The sequence below is a fragment of the Eptesicus fuscus genome, chromosome 6, assembly GCF_027574615.1.
Source record: "Eptesicus fuscus isolate TK198812 chromosome 6, DD_ASM_mEF_20220401, whole genome shotgun sequence".
Lineage (NCBI taxonomy): Eukaryota > Metazoa > Chordata > Mammalia > Chiroptera > Vespertilionidae > Eptesicus > Eptesicus fuscus.
In genome coordinates this window covers 29,980,457-29,999,915 of record NC_072478.1, presented here as the reverse complement: position 1 = coordinate 29,999,915, position 19,459 = coordinate 29,980,457, and the positions used below count along the sequence as shown (strand labels likewise).

Here is a 19,459-nt window from a genome sequence, read left to right as displayed (position 1 = left end):
GGGAACGCCGCTCAGCCAGAAGCTGGGCTCACAGCTGACGAGTGCAGTGGCAGTGACAAGAGCCTCTCCTGCCTTTATGACATCCCCTGAGGGGTCCCAAACTTTGAGAGGGCACAGGCTGGGCCGAGGAACTCCCTCCCCTCCCCCAGTGCACGAATGTCATGCACCGGGCCTCTAGTTTCACATAAATGGAATCACAGACTATGTGGCTTTGGGTGTCTGGCTTCTCTTACTGTTGAGCATCACGGTTCCAAAGTCCATCCATGTTGTAGTGAGTGTCAGTGCTTCACTCGTTTTCAGGGTTGAGTAATATTCCAGGGTGTGAAGAGACCATGTGTTTATCTGTTCATCTGCTGATGCACACTTGGGTTGTTTCCATCTTTTGGCCATTGTGACCCCTGCTGCTGTGAACACGCTTACACAGGTTTTTGTATGGACTTCTGCTTTCAGTTTTCCTGCCTATATACCTGCAAGCGGAATTGCTGGTTCATTTAGTAACTGGGTTTAATGTCTGTGGAACTGCCCAACGGCTGCCCCAGGTTGGTGCATTTTGGGTGCTTACTGTGTGCCAGGCAGGAAGACTGCCTCTTGTGATCCTTGCATTTGGTGAGAGAGGTACTATTGGTGCCTCTCACTGCCCAGCTGCAAAGCCCTCAACAGAGCCTTCTTCCCTTCAAGATTAAAGTTGGGCAACCTGAGCCCAGTAGCAAATTCCCAGGTTCCCAGTGCCACAAAAGGGAGTGGTTTCTAGGGCCAATGAGCTCCTACAAGAGGTGAGGCCTGCCCCTTGGAGCCTGAGTGAAGCCCCATAGTCAAGGGCAAGCCCTCTCTTCACTTCCTCATGGAAGCACCTCCCCGTTCTGAAAATTGGGACAAATGTGTCCCCACCCTATTGGTGTGTGTGATGATAGAGAAGGGACATTTAATAGCTTACTCTGTACCCCTTTTCTCACCCCCACACCTCAAGATTCTCTTTCTGTTCCAGAGAGGTGGGAGACCCACTTTACAAATGGGGAAGTCGAGGCCGTAGGGGGATGAGAGCAATGTACCTCCAGCCCATAATTCCCTCAGCTTCCTGATGACCTTCAAGAAATGGAGTGTAATTATTGGAAGCTCATAGACACTCTTCTGCTAGTTGTGTCAACCAGATGGAAGGGGGAATGTGGGCTGGTTCCTAGAAACTTGGCACTCAAAGCATGTGGGTATCACTAGGAACCCCCACCCATTCCCACCCCCATAGCTGGGGTCTCTGGGTCCCAGACTGATCCTCTTTTCTTAGTGGTTGCTGGGTCCCCCAGGAGCTGATGGCCAGGGAAGGTGATCTTCAAACAGGGCACAGGGGACACCCAACCATGGCTGGGGATGGGGGGACTGGCTGTGCCCCAAAGGAGACCAGATACTTGGCACCTCCTATTAAGCCTTTATTGCAAACTCTGAGGTCAGACATGGTCCCTGAGACTCTGGATAATGTCACTGGCTCTCCCTCCCCCTCCCCCAAGATTCTGAGGCAGAGAAGGGATGTTGGTCACCATTGTGGCCTGGCTTCTGCCCCATCCCACCCCACCTCCATCCCAAACATACACAGTGAGCAGGGCAGTAGTCCCCACCAGAGGCCTAAGCCAAAGTGGGATGTCTCTGGGGTCCAGCCAGCAGTTGGTGATGGGAGTGGCTTCCGGCACTGGGTGGAGGGCTACACAGGGGAGCAGGCAGCCCATGGAGAGGATACTACAGAGGAGGGGGTTCCCAAAGGCCACGATCAGCCGGGCTGTGGCCTCTGTGGCAGTGGTGAGTTGTTCCAGTGGGCTGGGGGTGACCTTTGTGGGGGACAGGCCCTGAGCAGGAGCCCCCATGCTCATCCAGTATGTATGGTGGGCAGCAGGTGATGCAGTTGAGCAAGGAACTGCCACAGCAGGTGTAGCAGAAGTGGCAGCTGAAGCACCCATGCAGGGTGGGTATGACTGTGACTGGGCACCCAGACCCAGCAGTCATTGCCTTCTGGGTGCAATTAAAGTACTGCGACGGGCCGTGGGAGAGGCAGAGGTGGCCCAGGATGTAGGCAGGATTGTGGCATTCTGCATGGGGCACATGGACATGGAGGTGAGGCTGAGGCGTACAGCCCTGGCCCACCTACCCATCCTGGGCCGCACACGCACACTGCCAGCAAGTGGGCCATGCCTCACTGGGCACTCACCCTGGCACAGCCCCTCTGTGTCCCGCTGCACACACGCGCTGCTGGTCACCTGGGGGCCTGGAGGCCGCACTGTCATATCCTCAGCTGTCCCATAGAGCAGCAGTGTGTAGCGGTACAGTGTCCCTGGGCAGGGGTCATGGTGAGCACGGGGATAAGGGGAAGAAACTATTGGTGGCCTAATCCTGCCATTTTGGACCCCACTCCCCAGTCATCCCCACCCCACCCTGGAGCTACAGACTCAGATGGTGCCCCGGCCCCCAGCAGCCATTGTGGGATGACAACTGATGTCTATTTCTACTATGCATGATCACTGAGACCCCCACTGCAGTGGGGTAATTCAGGCAGGCCTTAGAGTTTCCGGCCTGTGCCTGCCTCTCACCCGTGTTGAAATAGTAGCCCTTGTTCTCCAGGCCCAGGGTCCACAAGCCCTGCGGGTCCTCATCCCAGAAGTGGGTGGACATAAAGATCCATTTGTTATAGCCTTGGCCGCTGATGTCGAAGGGTCTGGGGCAGACAGGTGGGGGTGGGGTGAAAGGGTGATGACTACAGTCATGAAGGGGCCACTGAGCCACAGCAAGTGTCTGACTGCAATGCCAAGTGCTGCCTGCAGAAGTGGCCCTCACAGGACTGGTCACCCCTGCGCAGGCCACGCCTGGCTCCAAAGTGCACTTGCCCCTCCCTGTGTGAACCCATAGGGCAGGTCCCCCGACCCTGACCTGATGGCCACAAGTGTGGAGCGGGTGCCCATGGGGCTGGTGAGCGAGATCTCCAGGTCCCCCCGGCGGCTGTAGGACAGTGACAGCTTCACCTGCACATGCTCCAGTGAGCGGATGTAGTTGGCACGGCCAGCACAGGCCGACACTTTCTTTCTCATGTGCATCAGCGCCAGGATGGGGCTATGGGTGGCATGGGGCATCAGGGCTCCTCCTGCTGGCCTGCTGGGGGGATGGGCGGCCAGCAGGCAGGGTCTGGGCTCAGATCATGGGACCCACCTTTAGGATTTACTGAGGCCTCAGGGCCTGCCTCCCAAGTGTCTGCCTGGGTGTTAATGACAGGTGTGGGAGAGGGCTGGAGATGTGACAGGTGTTGGGGGAGGAATGGGGAGTTGGCAGGTAATGCACAGTGGCTGGGACCGAGGAGAGCGCTCACGTGGGGTTGTGGAGGACTCGAATGGCACATTTCTTCTGGGGCTGTGTGGGCAGCCACGTGCGAGCCAAGTCTACCAGCAGCCCAGCATCCAGCAACCCATAGCCATAGTGGTGGCTCACTGTGGGGAGGGGGGCCATCACTCACTCTGTGGGCTTGGTGTCCCCACCCCCACCTGGCCATGCAGTACCTTGACGCCCCACGCCATTGGTCCTCCAGTCCTCAGCCTGAAGATGTGCCTGCCTGGATGCACGAACCACCAAGTGCTGCATGTCCCTCCATGTCAAGAACGGGCTGGGGGAGATGAGGGAATAAGCTGAGGCCACAGCTGGGGGGCCAGGGGTAGTAGGGTTCCCACTGTCACCTACTTGGCCTCCAGAGCCAGAGCGATTATGCCTGCAGCCAGTGGGGCAGAGGCCGAGGTGCCTGTATGCTTGTCGGTGCACTGGTGGTGCAGGTCCGTGGTGACCTGGGGGCAGAGATGGGGATTCGGGGGCCTGGTGCACATGAAAACTCAGCCCTTGTTCACATGGAACCAGGGACTCAAGAAGGCACCTCAGAGCAAGCATTACACCAGACAAGGGGCCTGAGCACTGCCCAGGTCCACACCCCAGAAACACAGGCCAGGGTGTGTGAAGGGGCAACAGTGGGATGGGGCCTGGGACCCATGTCTATGTTCCAGCACTGCAGGAGCAATCCCTGAGAGGAAGGAAGGGAAGGGAACAGAAGGGAAGATGAGGGGACAGGAAAGAATGTGGGGGAATAGGAGGGAAGATGGGGACACAGGAGGGAAGTGAGGACACAGGAAGGAAGGTTGGGGAACAGGAGAGAAGGTGAGGGAATGGAGGGAAGGCAGGGATGGGGGTAGAGGGGCTGGAGGGAAGTTGGGAGGATAGGAGGGAAGACATGGGGACTGGAGGGAAGGTGGGGAGACAAGAGGGAAGTTGGGGGGACCAGGCTGGGCCAGACAGAGTGAGCATGGTGAAGGGGTCCACTCACAATTTGGGGGTCGGTGACAACGCCACTGCTGTAGGTGGTGGTGAGAGTGGAGGCGCAGGCTTCACTGTACCAAGGCACATGACCCTGCTGGGTGGTACTGCCCACAGAGAGTGTGTGGATGCTGTTGGTGTAGCCATCACAGTTGCAGTTGTCATAGTGCAGGCCACCATTGCCAGACGCCCAGATGAAGAGCGTGCCTAGCCCACCTCGGCCCTGCAGATGGGGACAGGACAGGGGATAGGGATGTCAGCCTTTCATGCAGGCACAGGCCCTCCAAAATCCTAGCTCCTGCTCACCTTGGTGACGCCACGCCTGAAAGCTTCTCGGGTGAGGATGCCTGGACCATCCACCGTTCGGCCATCGTCCTCAGGGCCCCAGCTGGCACTGTAGATGTGGATGTGCTGCGGCTGCAGGCTCAGTGACTGGGCCTCAATGACATCAGTAATGGTGCCATCCAGCATGCGCACGCCTGCACAGGCAGCTGTCGGTCCTCTGCAGACAGCCTGCCGGCACCCTCACCCATCCAGGCCAGCTCCAAACACCCTAGCCAGCCCCTCTCTCTGCTCCTGGGGAGTGGAGGCATCTGTGCAGGCTCAGCTCTCCACACCCTGAGTCTAAGCAACAAAGGCGAAGACACCAAGAAGTTTCCTCCCCTGGTTGATCTGCCAAATCCCCCTGGTGTTACCAGCCACCCAGTGCCACCTCATCCAGCCCCTATCCTTGGCGCATCGGAGTACCTCCAATTCGGGCATTGTAGGCGACACCTGTACCACAGAACCTGTTGTTAGCTATGGCTGCCACTTCCCCAGCACAGCGGGTCCCGTGCCTGGTGTCAGGGCAGAGAGGAGTGCCCGTCACAGCTCACCTGGCCCTCACAGGGTACAAGGGCCACCCCCAGGCCCCTGTAGCATGCCAGGCTCACCGGTTCTCATCACTGGGAGTGTATCGTGGTTGGGGGTCTGGGTCATAGTCGTTGAAGTCATAGCTGGCCAAGGGATCCTAGGGGTAAGGTGGGGATGTGAGGGGATTGAAACAGGCCATGGGGCCGGGGGAAGAGGGGCAGCCCCTGCCCCAGTTCAACTCAGGCTCACATAGTTGGCCCAGAGGTCTGGGTGGTCCTTCTCAATGCCATCGTCCAGGACAGAGACCACGATGCCCTGGCCTGACAGCCCCTGCTTCCAGACTTGCAGGATGTTTAGATCCGGCTGCATCTTGTTGTTCTGTGCCAGGTGGGGGCTAGAGTTAGCAGGGCTCTGGCCTGGCCTGGCCCGACCACCTGGCCCAGCCCGCTCACCATGTACCACTGCTTGGAGAACCAGGGGTCTGTGGGTGCCACTAAGGAGCGCTTCACACGCCACTGCAGAGTCTGCTGCTCAAACCACTGCACCTGAGGGGGACATGCAGCAAGGGAGGGGGCTGGATCAACAAGCCTAGCCCGCCCTCCTCCCAGCTATCCTGCACTTTATTATTTTTAAAATATATTTTTATTGATTTCAGAGAGGAAGGGAGAGATAGAAACATCAATGATGAGAGGGAATCGTTGATCGGCTGCCTCCAGCATGGCCCCCCACTGGGGACCGATGACCAGGAATTGAACTGTGACCTCCTGGTTCATAGGTTGATGCTCAACCCCTACGCCACACCAGCTGGGCTGTCCTGCACTTTAGGGGGCCATGTTCCACAAACGAAGACCTGCTCCTCTGAGCCCTTTCCGCCAACTCTTGGTCAAAGGGCCCAAGCCTGTGTCCAGGGTCTGCATAGGCCTCTTCCCAGGGTCCAACAAGGGGCAACTGTCTGTGAGGCTGTGTTTTCAGTGGAATGTGTGTCTGGGTTGTCTACTGCTTGTGGTGTGGGACGAACCTGGGACCCTGTGCTTTCTGGGGCGGCTCTCCTGGGTCCCCATGTGCCTGGGGCTCTGCCCGCAGAGGGTGCCGAGACACTTGGAGCACCCATCCCCAGGGCCCACAGATAACTGGTTACTGCCTGAGGTGGCATGGAGTCCTGGGGTCCCAACTCTGCCCCTCCCCCATCCCTGTTCTAGATCCCTCTGCCCAAGACCTGCCCATCTCCCCCCTGCAGTGGCCACTGCTCTCTACCACCTCCTGGTCCTCTAACAGTGGTCGGCAAACTCATTAGTCAACAGAGCCAAATATCAACAGCACAACGATTGAAATTTCTTTTGAGAGCCAAATTTTTTAAACTTAAACTTCTTCTAACGCCACTTCTTCAAAATAGACTCGCCCAGGCCGTGGTATTTTGTGGAAGAGCCACACTCAAGGGGCCAAAGAGCCGCATGTGGCTCGTGAGCCGCAGTTTGCCGACCACGGCTCTAACAGACCCCTCCACTCTTCTTCTATAACTCATTCTCAACACGTAGCAGCCTTACTCTTTGTTGAAACCCTCCCAGGGCTCCCCACCACTCACTCCAGGGCCCACAAGGCCCTGCCTTTCTGGCCCTCACAAGCCTCCCTCTGCTGCTGTCACAGTGGCTGCCTCACTCAGGGCCTTTGCACATGTTGTTCTGCCTGACTGGGCTGCTCATTCTCAGATCTTTGCTCTTCCTCCTTCCTTGTTGATCTCCCCACCCCTTTCCCCCAAAACCAACTCATGTCCCTCTACTCCCATTTCAGCAATGAGGGCCATCATCTCCCCATTTGCTCTGCTCCAATCTTGGGAACTGTCCCATGCATCTGATCCATCGGCAAGCCCTAAAGGGCTTGCCAGACTCAGCCTCAAATCCTCAGCTTGGCATCTGATATCTTTTCCTCGTCATCTCTCTGAGCATCTAGAGACGGGGTTCTGGTCCCAATTCAGCCAGTCTCTTTGGGTGACTTCAGGCAGCATTCTTCCTCTTTGGAACTGCTTCTTTCATCACAAAATGGGCCAATTCCCCACCCTACTTCCCATGAGCTAGAGTGTTAACTGCCTCTCTTTATGGGGTACCTGGGAATCTTAACCATTCAGGTCAAAATAGAGAAGGTAAGGAGGGTGGTTGATAAGAAATGTTGATAGTGTGCCAGGCCCTGGAATGTGCATCACGTACACGCATGATCTGTTGCCCTCCACAGATCTTCCCTATCTGGGTCCCCACTGTATAGACTGGAGGGCCAGGTGAAAGAAAACCAAGACTCAGAGAGAGCAGGTGAGTTGCCAAAGATCACAGCCATTCATAACAATCACAAGAATAACAGGGGGTGTCTAAGACCCTGAGGGGGCAGCCTCAAGGCCAGGCTCACCTTGGGGTCTTTCTTCAGGCGCAGGCGGTGGCCCCAGTGTGGGGTCAGGGACTGCTGGACCACACCCCTGTGCCGCAGGTGGAAGTACTGCCCATCAGGGAAGATCTGGGAATGTGGGGGAGCAGTCTCATAGCTAGGATCCGGCTTCCCTGATGCCCGGCAGGATGCCCCTTGTTTGCATCCTCCCCCAACCAGATGCCCTGGTGTGAGCTTCATGTGCCCTCTGGGGGGTCCTCGAATCTGAAGCAGGGGTTGGTTGGGAGTTCTTCATATCTAGGGGACCTGAGAGACACCTTCCCATCTGTCATCTGTCGGGGCCTAGTGTCTTGGGTTGTCCAGTCCCACCCCCTCCAGTCCATCCGGGTCCCACCCACCAGCCCCAGGTTGACGAAACCGAATCTGCGTGCCAGGCGCTCAGCCTCCCGGAAACCCTCAGACACCCGCACGGCCCAGCTGCTGACATAGATGGGGACCCGGGCCGAGACCAACTCCACAGACGCGGGGCAAACGAGGGCCAAGCCCAGGGGCAAGGCCAGGCGCAGCCAGAGAGCAGTCCGGGTGGGCCGCATGGCGGCGGGGGCGGGGGCGGGGGCGGGCCTCCAAAAGCCCCTCCCCCCGGCCAAACCGCCGCGTTGGCCCAAGCGCCCGCCCCGCCCCCGGCACCATAGCAACCCTTGAAAGGCTTCAACTCCCAGGGGTCTTTGCGTCTCCCCTTCGGAGGCACGAAGTCCCGACAGAAATGGGAGGGTGGACACACGCAGACCCAAACCCTCTGGAACCCCAGTCTCCCTATTTGTACTGTGACCCAATTCTTCTGACCCAGAGGAGTTCACTATTGTTATGATTGGCCCCGCCCTGTTATTTAGCCGCACCCCTTCCTACACACCCCTCCCTAGAATCAGCCCGGCCTCCTCTCCCGTCCAACCAGGATTGCTCTTTACAGTGAGCTTCACTTCCTCAATTTAGCTCCGCCCCATATCCGCCCTTCAGATTCCTTCCCGCAGTCTTTATAATATGCCCCGCCCCTCCTCTGTTCTTGCTAATGAATTCCTTACGGTTTCTCCAATCAACTCTGGTCTTTCTCAGGCCCCTCCCACCAACTCTGTCTACCACAGCACGCTTCTCTCCTCCCCCAGCTCCACTTACACCACCGCTCAGCCAATAATCCCTGGCCAAGACCCGCCCCTCCAATCAGCTACGTCCCGCTCCTCCTCGACCAATCGGCGCCCTAGGCCTCTGCGCCCCGCCCCCTTCCTTCATGTGGCGCCTGCGGCGGCCACCGCCCGCCAGAGGGCAATGAGGCAGGGGAGACGGGGCAGGCCCCACCTCCTTTGCCCTCCCTGCCCTCCCATTGGCCGGTGCGTCGGGCAGGGGGCGGGGACCAAACTGGAGGCAAAGACCAGCCCGCGAGCAGAACGGTGCGACTCTCTTCAGAAGAAGGCGGCGCGTGCCAGGCGGGACCGGTGCGCAGCGCCGAGATCGAGCTCGGGCTGCCAACCCCGGTCCCGCCGTTGCCATGGACGGCTTGCGCCAGCGCTTCGAGCGTCTTCTGGAACAGAGGAACTTGGCCACCGAGGCACTAAGGGCGCTCGAAGCCAAGACCGGTGTCGACAAGCGGTACTTGGCAGCAGGTGAGCCGTCCGAGGGCGCTCAGAGCTGTCGCCCCATTTCACCGACCTGCATACTGAGGCTCTGGGGCACCTGGGTCTTAGCCTGCCCCACATCCGGCCTGCCCCAGCTGCAGGGTTCCGGGCCTTATGGAGGGGCGCGCCCACTGTCCAGTGAGGAGGCTGAGATCCTGGCTGGGGAGGGGTCCTGGGTGAACCCGCAGCCCCTCCACTGCCCTCGCCGTGCCATCTTGGGCGAAGGTCACCCCTTTTCTGGGCCCCTGCAGCACCCACACTCTGGTCCACGTGTCTGGAGGCCGTCCTTTGCCCCGTCTCTTGGAGCTCTGGGTGCCCGCCAGGCCAAAGTCCGGTTCTTCCAGTTGCCCTGCAGGCCCCAAGGGTAGGAGAGGGGAAGAGGGGTCAGATAGGCGCCAGTGCCCTGAGTGTCTCTTCACCTCCTTCCCAGATGACCCCAGCCTGAAAGCCAATGTAGAGATCTTGTTTTTTTAGAGGGGATACTCCCTGCCAAGAGGGAGGGTCATTTGCACCTACTCTTCCATTGTTTCCCCTCTTGGTGTGCCCTCTCCTCTCACCTGGCCTACTCTGAATGAATAGTTGAGTTGGAGTTGGATTGTTTGACAGCTGTGGTGGGGTTAGAGAAAGATTGGATAGAAAACCAGGGAGAAGGGGCTCCAGCCACCCCGGACTGTAATTACCATTCTAGTCCTTCCACTTTCTTTCCTCCTCAATAACCTGGGGTGACCCCTGCCACTCTCAGCGACTGTCTAGTTAGTAAATGGTTAAATGCTTTCCTTCTCTCTTTTGTGATGTTCAGGCGCACCCACTCTGCCACTTCTTCTAGGAAGACCTCCTGGAATAAGTCACAAGGATGCTGGTGGGGGCGGGAGCATGTTCCGTGTGCAGAGAGTGCCAGGTGTTTTGAGCACCTTCTATGTGCAGATGCTGGGAGTCCACTTAACTCCCATTTCCCACCAGCCAGAGATCCCCATGCCAGGGAGCCCTGAGGGTCTGAAATTTGTCCCCCAGTTTCCCATTGCCCAACTATGTCTGCTTAGCCAGGGACCTGCCCATTCGAGCAAGCCTGGCTTTCCACATCTCGGTACCAGTGGTTGGGGAATTTAGGTCATAGAGAACTGGGGAGGGGCCACTGGGAAGAGGCCACTAGGGAGGCTGATAGTTAAAGGAAGGAAACTAAGGCCCAAAAAGGCAAGGGCTATGTGAGAGGATGCCCCTGCCACCTGCCCTGTGTGGAGTGTTCACCTCTCCTCACCCCCTGGGCCCCATCTGTTGTTGATCTCAGGCCATTGCCCGCCCCCCCCCCCCCCAACCCATGTACAAGATCATCCTCCTATTGCTGAGGCTGCAGGAATAGGGATTGAGGGGAGGGGTGCCCTGGGAAAGCCACTGCTCTCTGACTAGCTGTTTCTGAGGAAGAGGTGACATTCCCCCGCCCCCTTGCCCAGATGTGGGAACCCTTGGGCTCCACATGCCCCAGATGGCCAAATACCCTGTCCCAGGTAACAGGAGGAAAGCCAGAGGAGCCAGCTGGGGAGGACTTGCTCCACTTCTGACACCAGGCCTGGGATAAAAACTAATGCAGGTGGAGGGAAGTGTATGCGCAACTGCCCTTTGGTCCAGAAGGTAGCCTCTGTGAAGGACGTGGGAAGCTGTAAATGCTCCTCAGTGACCCTGGGCAAGCCCTTTTCCCCGATAGCTTTTGTTTGGGTCTTATCACGGCATGAGACAGAACAGAGAAGCACACAAGTAGCACTTAGATATGAGAGTTACAATAATGGTTTTCAGAGTGGCTAATGCTCCTGGCTCCCCATATTCCCACACTGTTCTCTTCTGAGCCTCTTTGCTGGGAGTGTTTTTGTGACTAGAAGTCCCTCAGTAATGTATGGAGAGGATAAGTCCTCTCTGATGAGTGTATTTAGCTAATCCACAACAACCCTAGGAGGCAGGGTCACTACACCCCATTGACAGATGGTGAAAATGAGTCTTCAAGAAGAGAGAGACTTTCTCAGTGTCACGTGGCATGTGAGTGGAAGAACAGAGGGCTCTCCAAGATCCGAGAGGCTCTGTACTGCCCTTTGCTGCCTAAGACAAGGGGGGTCTCAAATGGGGCCATACTGCCCCTGTTAGGACACTAGGCAGTGTCTGGGGACAACTGTGGTGTCATGGTGGCCTGCTCCTGGCAGAGTGGGTGGATCCAGCCCCACAAAGAGGATGACCTGGCCCAGATGTCAGCCCAGACTAAGAAACCCCACACTAAGATGATATTTTGAAAATATATTTTTATTGATTTTAAAGAGAACAGGTTAGGGAGATATAGAATTATTGATCGACTGCCTCCTGCATGCCCTCCACCGGGGATTGAGCCTGCAACCCATGCCTCCAACTGGCAATCTCTTGGTGTATGGGTCGATGCTCAACCACTGAGCCACACTGACCAGGCCTAGGATGAAATTTTAAATTGCCTCTGCCTTTGTCCACTCACCAGTAATCACATTTTAATGATAAAATGGCCTCAGATTTAGTTTTTTCTCCTATTACTTATATTCAAATGATGGGCTCATGTGCCCAACCCCTCTTATAGGGCCCAGGGTGAGGTGGTTATAATTGCAGATGATTCCTTATTTAGCAAGTGTTTATTGGGCAGCTACTCTGTATCCACCAGGGCCGAGGACCCTGCCTGCCTTTGGGGAGCTCACAGTACAATAGGGGAGATATATATGTTAACTAATTACAGACACAAGACTCAGTGTTCAGAGCCATGGTGGGGGTCATCCAGGTGCTGTATGGAGACTAGCACACCCTGGAGGGGTCACCAAGGCTTGTGGGAGGAATGACAACTATGTGGGGTGCATCCGCCAGGCCAAGAGGATGCTGAGAGCCTGCGGACTGGGTGTGGAGTGAGCCAGACCCCCAACCATGCCCTCTTTTCTGCAGGAGCCACCACTCTGCTAAGCCTGTATCTTCTGTTCGGTTACGGGGCACCTCTACTATGCAATCTCATCGGCTTTGTGTACCCCGCATATGCTTCGTGAGTGCCCCCGGGCTGTCCAGGTGGGGAACATGAGGGGCTCCAGGCAGCCCCTGATTCTTTCATACCTTCCCCCAGGATAAAAGCTATCGAGAGTCCAAGCAAGGAAGACGACACTGTGTGGCTCACCTACTGGGTGGTGTACAGCCTATTCGGGCTTGCCGAGTTCTTCAGCGATCTACTCCTGTCCTGGTTCCCTTTCTACTACGTGGGAAAGGTACGCACCACTGGAACACACACAGGATGGGATCTCCTGGAGCAGGCAGGCAACCAGAGACTGGGGTTTGAGGGGCCTGCCCCGCTGCCTCCCCGGGTGTCGGGGGAGACTCAGCCCCTTCCCTGTGGAAACAGGCCCAGCCAGGGGAGTATCTGATGGGGGCAGCCCAAGCCCATCCAAAAGGATGTCTGATGGGGTGGCCTAAGGGGTGTCTGTTGGGGGTGGCCTGGGTCCACATAGCCCAGTGTCTGACGGAAGAGGTCCAACCCCTCCTCCCGGGGCACAGATCCAGGCCGAGCGTAACTGCCATCCATGCCCGCAGTGCGGCTTCCTGTTGTTCTGCATGATTCCCGGGCCGTGGAATGGGGCTCACGTGCTGTATCGTCGAATCATACGCCCGCTGTTTCTAAAGCATCACGAGGCCGTGGACAACATCATGAGAGACCTCAGCGGGCAAGCCCTGGACGTGGCAGCAGGAATAACCCGGGACGGTGTGTGCCTTTAGGGCATGGGGGAGTTCGTTTGTCCCAGTTTGGGTCTGTCTGTCTATCTTCCAGCCTATCCACCCCTGCTTACCTTCACTCCTGCCTCCCCTCCTCCCGACTCTGACTGGTCTACATCTGGCATCTTGGCCGTTGGCATCAGGCGCTCTGGCTTCCCCTCTCACTGTCTGCCTTTCTCTCCTATGCTTTCGGAAACCAGTCCTGCAGACCCTGGCCCGAAGCCGGGCTCTCATCACCCCAGCAGCTATGGTGGTGGGCCCCCCGCTGCTACTGGAGCCAACCCTAGGTAACCCCCACCCCTAGGAAGTAAGTTTTATATGTGTATGCATGCATATGTGCAGGTGTGAGTGCATGCATGCATGCGTGTGTGTGTATATGACAGTGGGTTGGTTTGTGAGTTCATTTATGTGTGTGATTGTGTGCATGTGTACCTGCATATGTGTGAATATGTGCAGATGACTATCCTTGTTAAGGATGGCCATTGACCCTACCTTGGTCCCCAGCAGCCTCCATCCCACTCTCTAGCAGCTGAGCACAGCCCCAGAACCTGAGAGCTCGACCAGACCTACCTTACCCCCATGGCCCTCTCTCTGCAGCCAAAGTAAGCGTGTCTCAGTTCCAGAAGAACAAGTGAAGTCCCCGCCCAGCCCCCGTGCAGATATGCTGGCCGGCCAGCTAAAAGACACCATGTCCTCTACGGATTCCTCAACTGATTCCTCAGAACAGACCCTCACTGTTCCCTTAGCCCCAAGCAAGCCAGCCTCTGGAAATGCCTCACGTACCACCTTGGGCCTGTCCCATTCTCAGTCCTGGGCCGCAGGCTCTGCCAATGACTCCAAGCTGCCTGGCAAATCCCAGGTCCAGTCTTTCTCAAAAGCATCTAGGTCAAGAGCCAATTCTTCCAACCAGCCCCAGGCCTCTGGCCAGCAGAACCCTCAACCATCCATCACCTCCTTGGGCCCCTCCCAGCCAGCCCAGCAGTCCTCTGGTTCGGGTTCAGGCTCTGTGCAGCATCCCAGCCCCTCCTCCAGCCAGCCCCCCCCTACTGTGCCATCCCCCAATGGTACCACCATCCCCGTGCAGCCCCACAACAGCCCCAATAGACCAGGGGAGTCGCCCCCCAAGGCCTCTAAGTCCAACAAACATCAGAAGAAGGCCCCAACACAGCTATCCCCCAGTGGTACCACCATCCCCATGCCGCCCCACAACAGCCCCAATAGACCAGGGGAGTCGCCCCCCAAGGCCTCTAAGTCCAACAAACATCAGAAGAAGGCCCCAACGCAGCCCCCAACCAGTTCCTCAGTGCACCAGTTACAGCCCCCAACCAGTACCCCAGTGCCCGAGCTAACTGTATCCTACCTTTCTGAGTCCCCTCTGGAGTACAGCTCAGAGTCCACCACTGAAGTCACCTGCAGGTGGCCCCACCACCACTCCTGGCTCCAGTACCTACAGCACTGCTGGCGCCTGAAACACCTATCCTGCTAGGAGAGGGCTCAATAAAGTACATCTGGCAGAGCCTTCTTTTGCCATCTGTCCTGGGTGTGTGTATGGGGCGGGGGGGGCGGAGGGGGGGGAACCAGGTGTTCTTTGCAAGGATCCTCCCATCTGATCAGGAGAGGTTGCTGTGCAGCCCCACTTTAGAGATAAGAAACTGAGGCCCAGAATTATGGTCTTGCCAAGTGGCTGAGATGAATCAGAGATGAGAATTCGAGTACAAGTCCTTTTTCTGGAAGGAGACCTCAGGAAGCTTCAGTAGGGAGTGGGTAGGGGAAGGAGCCAAAGAAGTGGGTGTGGCCAAGCCTGGAACCTGTGTCCAGTGCACACCTGAGACCCTCTGTTCAGGTGCTGAGGGAGCCGTGGCCATTCATTTCAGCCAGCATCCCTCTGCAGGCAGCAAAGAGGCCTTGGGGCTGGTAGTTTGACAGAAATGGAAATGGAGAGAGGGGAGCTGGGTGAACATTAATGGGGCCTCCTTCAACCTGCACTTGGGTTTCCTTTGTGAGGCCAGCATGACCCTGCTCATGAAATCCGGAATGGATACAGATGCAAAAAAGCCCAAAGAAAGAAGAGCAAATCCAATCCAACAGTATCTAAAATACGTATAGAACACCCCCTGTACAGGCACAGATCCCTGGAGGCAGATCCTGAACTGGAAGCTGGGGCACGGGGTAGGAGTGGGAGTGGAGCTGGACCGGGAGGCGGTCTCAGTGGAAGCAGGGGGTGCCTGAAGCCTGAACTGCACCTGCAATGAGCTGCACCTTGAGCCTGGGGGCCAGGTTTTGTACCCTGAGGAAGGGGCTGTAACACAAAGGCATCTGCTTTCACAGCTGGGGAGGACCTGGGCCCCCCAGAATCCATCAGGCCACCCATCTCACCTCTCAGCTGCCACCCAAGCTCTGCTTCACCATGATCCTAGGGGGCCACAACTTCCGATGCAAATACAAGAGAAGGGTTAGCAGGATGAACCACAAACCCTGACACAGCAGGTGCTTCTGAGGCTGTAATTTAGTGGTTCTCAACTGGGGGCAATTTTTTTCTCAAAGGTGCTGGGCAATGTCTGGAGACACTCAGTTTCTTTGCTTTCTTTCTTTTTCTTTTTTTTTTTTTTTTTTCAGTTAGGCAGTTAGTCTCTATTATTCTTTCAATTAAAAAAAAATAGTATCGCCGAAACCGGTTTGGCTCAGTGGATAGAGCGTCGGCCTGCGGACTGAAGGGTCCCAGGTTCGATTCCGGTCAAGGGCATGTACCTTGGTTGCGGGCACATCCCAGTAGGGGGTGTGCAAGAGGCAGCTGATCCATGTTTCTCTATCATCGATGTTTCTAACTCTCTATCCCTCTCCCTTCCTCTCTGTGAAAAATCAATAAAATATATATATAAAAATAGTATTTAATATGTGGCAGAGGAGGGCACCACACTAAATGCTGGGTATTCACTAGTGAGTAAAACGAACATCTTTGCCATTTAAATTGAGGACAGGGAGACAGAAAATGGGAAGAGGGTACCTGAGAAATAGGAAGAGAAAAGGAAGCAGTGACCAAAAAGGAGAGAGGCCTGAGGTGGTGAGTGAACTGACACCTGTAAAATGAGGAAGGGCAGGCCTGAGAGAGGCAAGGGCAGGGACAGTCACAGGCTGTGGAACCTGACCTTGGGGGACCTCGCTCAAGTGAGGGACTAACTGAGGAGGGCCCTGGAGATCCTTGCAGAACAGAGAGGCGCCTGGGGGTCTGTGCCTTCACCCTCTCCCTCACTGCTTTCAGGTTGTTTTTTTTTTTAATTTCTTTATTGATTAAGGTGTCACATATTTGTCCTTATCCCCCCATTCCCATCCCACACCCCTCCCCACAGATGCCCCAACCCTCTGTTGAACTTAACCATTGGTTAGGCTCATATGCATGCACACAAGTCCTTTGGTTGATCTCTCCCCCCTCCCCCTCCCTCCCCTATCTTCACTCTGAGGCCCGATAGTCCGATCGATGCCTCCTTGTTTCTGGTTCTGTTCTTGTTCCTCAGTCTATGTTGTTCATCATTTCCCCTAGATGAGCGAGATCATGTGTCACTAGAGATATACTTATAAGAACTGAATGTGAGACGAGCAATAATAGTTATGCTGACAGGCAAAAGAATCAGTCTGTAGTGAGTTTCTTTCTGGACCAACAGTTCTTTTGAGACCCAATTTCAATGTCCACCAGTTCCTTATGTGTACATGTCGGCACTGACTTTTCAGTTCTGGATGGTGGACAAATGGTGGTAATGCAGGTCCGACTCCCTCTGGTTTGGTCTCAGCCGGACCCAGGGGCACGGTTTCACCTGGATCCAGGTGCACGCGGCCTCACCCGGACCCGGGACCCAGCCTCATCCGGATCCAGGGGCACACGGCCTCACCCGGACCCGGGATCCAGCTTCACCTGGACCCAGGGGCACATGGCCTCTCCCAGACCCAGGGGCGTGTGGCCTCACCTGGGCCTGGGACCCAGCCTCACCCGGATCCAGGGGCACACAGCCTCACCCGGACCCGGGACCCAGCCTCACCCGGATCCAGGGGCACACGGCCTCACCCGGACCCGGGATCCAGCTTCACCTGGACCCAGGGGCGCATGGCCTCTCCCAGACCCAGGGGCGCGTGGCCTCACCTGGGCCTGGGACCCAGCCTCACCGAGATCCAGGGGCACACAGCCTCACCCGGACCCGGGATCCAGCTTCACCCGGACCCAGGGGCGCATGGCCTCACCCGGACCCAGGGGCGCATGGCCTCACCCGGACCCATGGGCACGTGGCCTCTCCCAGACCCAGGTGCGCTCGGCCTCATCCAGACCCAGGTGTGCTCGGCCTCACCCGGACCCGGGACCCAGCCTCACCCAGATCCAGGGGCACACAGCCTCACCCGGACCTGGGATCCAGCTTCACCCGGACCCAGGGGTTCACTGCTTTCAGGTTTTGACTCAAATGTCTTCTTAGCAGCGAAGCCTTCCCTGATTGCTCCATATAAAATCTACATGACTCGCCACGTCTTCATCTCAACATGACGTGTTTTACTTATTTCTCTTGCCTCTCACCTGCCTCCCCCATTAGACCGTGAGTGCCACAGAGGCTGAGATTTTTGTTCCGGGCTGTGTTCACCTGGAACATAGTAGCAGGTCATTGAACATTTGCTAAACTTATTAATAGCACTAGGAAGGCTTAGCAGAGAAGGCAGCCACGGTCGAGTTCCCCTCGGACCCGCAGAACAGGCCCCACCACCCTCCGGGATGAAAGCGACTCCCAGGCCTACGCTTGGCCGACTCTGCTCAACCTCAGTCCAGCCTTATGCGGCCTCAGGTCCTCACGAGTCTCAGGGCCCCTGGCCAGCCATTTCCCACAGACCCCACCCCCTCCCACCCACCCCCCAACCTCCTGCCGGCCGTCACGACCGCCGCAATGGTGTCCGCTCTGCACACGCTCCGCGGGGTGGGTACGCGCGGCGTCGGAAGGCAAAGACCCCAGTGCGTTGGTGCAGGACTGTCCCCGACCGAGACACAGTTTTTGCCCAAACACATCAGCCAAGTCTTGCAATCCTTTGACATGCCATGCCCCTCACTCGTTAGCCAGCCTTGCAGTTCCCAGCTGGTGGTGACTCTGTCTAAGACAGTTTTCCCAAAAAAGGAGGCAGCTCTCTGCAGCCACCAATACCACTGCTCGTGTCCTCATCCTTGAGAACGCTAACAGAGGAGGAGGAAGTGCTGAGTGTTACACGGATATTGAGTGCGTGTTGTATCCCAACCGCTCCTCTGGGAGCCAGGGTTACAGTATGGACACAGAGCGTTAAAAGTTTCCCACTCCTGGGAGTTTGGAAAGGCAACAATTGGCATGATACATGTATAACTCGTCAGAGGGAGGCCTGTGGCTCAGTTGGTTGGATCCTGTGCATCTAAGGGTCGTGGGTTCGATTCCTGATCAGGGCACATACCCAGATTTCGGGTTCGATTCCCAGTCAGGGCGTATATGGGAGACAACTGATCCATGTTTCTCACAATGATGATATTTCTCTCTCTCCCTCACCCTTAAATCGATAAAAAAAAAAAAGATTTAATTAAAAAAACACACATGTCAGAGAGCAAGGTGAATGACATGGGGAAAATGCAGCCGAAGTTGAGGGGGCCAGGGCTGCAATGTCAGGGTCAGAGAAAGGCCTGTCTATGAAAATGACATTCCAGTAAAGACATGAAGAAGGTGAGGGCATGAATCTGTGAGGATTGGGACAGGGGGGTCCAGGCAGAGACAAGAGCCTGTACAAAGGCACAAAGGCAGAGCCTGGCAGAGTGTAGGACGAACAGGGAGGCCTGTGTGGCTGGAGCTGAGTGAATGAGGGGGAGAGAGGAGGGGAGCCGGGGGGTGGACCATGCAGGTGTCTGGAGGGTGTGGTAAGGACTTCGGCTTTTCCTGGGGTAAGGTTTGTCAAGAGGGAGGAAGGGACTGATCAAAGGTCTGCTAAGAGGCCTGCCTACATGGGTGTTGGGGACAGGGATCTCAGAATCTGCTTATCGCTGGCTCAGCCGTTTGAAGAATGTGGTGTGGCTGTGGTCTGGGGGTGGGGCAGTGCTGGGCTCGCTCTGCACCTGGCATCGCCCCCCCCCCCCCCCCCGCCGACCCTGCTGTCCCCAGGGGGTGAAACAGATGCTCAGAGGCTGTTCCTGGCCCCCTGCCCTGGTGAGCTCACCAGGGAGTACAGGTAGGGAGGATACACACCTGTCTCCCCAGACTTTCACCTTTAGCCCCTCAGACTTATTTTATTTTATATTTTTTATTTTTAAAAAATATACTTTTATTGATTTCAGAGAGGAAGGGAGACAGAAACATCCATGACAAGAGATAACCATGGATCTGCTGCTCCTGCACACCCCCTACTGGGGATCGAGCCCGTAACCCAGGCATGTACCCTGCCTGAGAATCGAACCTGTGACCTCCTGGTTCATAGGTGGATGCTCAACCACTGAGCATATTGTTTGTTTTATTTTT

At 56.5% G+C, this 19,459-nt stretch overlaps 2 protein-coding genes across 6 annotated transcripts; one reads left to right on the top strand and one right to left on the bottom strand.

Moving 5' to 3' along the window:
* Positions 1–1,639: 1,639 nt before the first annotated feature.
* On the bottom strand, positions 1,640–9,282 carry PCSK4 (proprotein convertase subtilisin/kexin type 4). 3 transcript variants are annotated; one of them, XM_054717555.1, is made up of 15 exons: positions 9,250–9,282; positions 7,573–7,677; positions 5,631–5,723; positions 5,428–5,556; positions 5,259–5,335; positions 5,074–5,162; positions 4,633–4,805; positions 4,337–4,549; positions 3,706–3,806; positions 3,528–3,631; positions 3,341–3,458; positions 2,908–3,087; positions 2,571–2,695; positions 2,192–2,314; positions 1,640–2,072 (listed from the first exon to the last, which is right to left on the bottom strand). In XM_054717555.1, exons 1-15 carry the CDS (start codon positions 9,253–9,255, stop codon positions 1,726–1,728), a joined length of 1,983 nt encoding a protein of 660 aa, XP_054573530.1. In that variant the 5' UTR covers positions 9,256–9,282; the 3' UTR covers positions 1,640–1,725. The 3 variants fall into 3 exon arrangements, with proteins under 3 accessions (XP_054573530.1, XP_028015292.2, XP_028015294.2); XM_028159491.2 differs by lacking the exon at positions 9,250–9,282 and adding an exon at positions 7,947–8,141; XM_028159493.2 differs by lacking the exon at positions 9,250–9,282 and adding an exon at positions 7,947–8,141 and having other exon boundaries at positions 1,888–2,072; positions 2,241–2,314.
* On the top strand, positions 8,704–14,481 carry REEP6 (receptor accessory protein 6). Of its 3 annotated transcripts, none has more exons than XM_054717556.1 (6): positions 8,709–9,203; positions 12,153–12,246; positions 12,325–12,463; positions 12,786–12,954; positions 13,166–13,272; positions 13,563–14,481. In XM_054717556.1, exons 1-5 carry the CDS (start codon positions 9,089–9,091, stop codon positions 13,267–13,269), a joined length of 621 nt encoding a protein of 206 aa, XP_054573531.1. In that variant the 5' UTR covers positions 8,709–9,088; the 3' UTR covers positions 13,270–13,272; positions 13,563–14,481. The 3 variants fall into 3 exon arrangements, with proteins under 3 accessions (XP_008148906.1, XP_054573531.1, XP_028015364.1); XM_028159563.2 differs by having other exon boundaries at positions 8,720–9,203; positions 13,166–13,252; XM_008150684.3 differs by lacking the exon at positions 13,166–13,272 and having other exon boundaries at positions 8,704–9,203.
* The last annotated feature ends 4,978 nt before the right edge of the window (positions 14,482–19,459 follow it).

Coding starts and splice junctions, on each gene's coding strand:
- PCSK4 (XM_028159491.2), bottom strand. CDS start 8,141: ATGCGGCCCACCCGGACTGCTCTCTGGCTGCGCCTGGCCTTGCCCCTG. Junction 4,806..5,073: donor CTACAATGCCCGAATTGGAG/GTACTCCGATGC, acceptor CTGCCTGTGCAG/GCGTGCGCATGCTGGATGGC. Junction 3,632..3,705: donor GCTCTGGCTCTGGAGGCCAA/GTAGGTGACAGT, acceptor CATCTCCCCCAG/CCCGTTCTTGACATGGAGGG.
- REEP6 (XM_028159563.2), top strand. CDS start 9,089: ATGGACGGCTTGCGCCAGCGCTTCGAGCGTCTTCTGGAACAGAGGAAC. Junction 12,464..12,785: donor CTTTCTACTACGTGGGAAAG/GTACGCACCACT, acceptor CCATGCCCGCAG/TGCGGCTTCCTGTTGTTCTG. Junction 12,955..13,165: donor AGCAGGAATAACCCGGGACG/GTGTGTGCCTTT, acceptor TTCGGAAACCAG/TCCTGCAGACCCTGGCCCGA.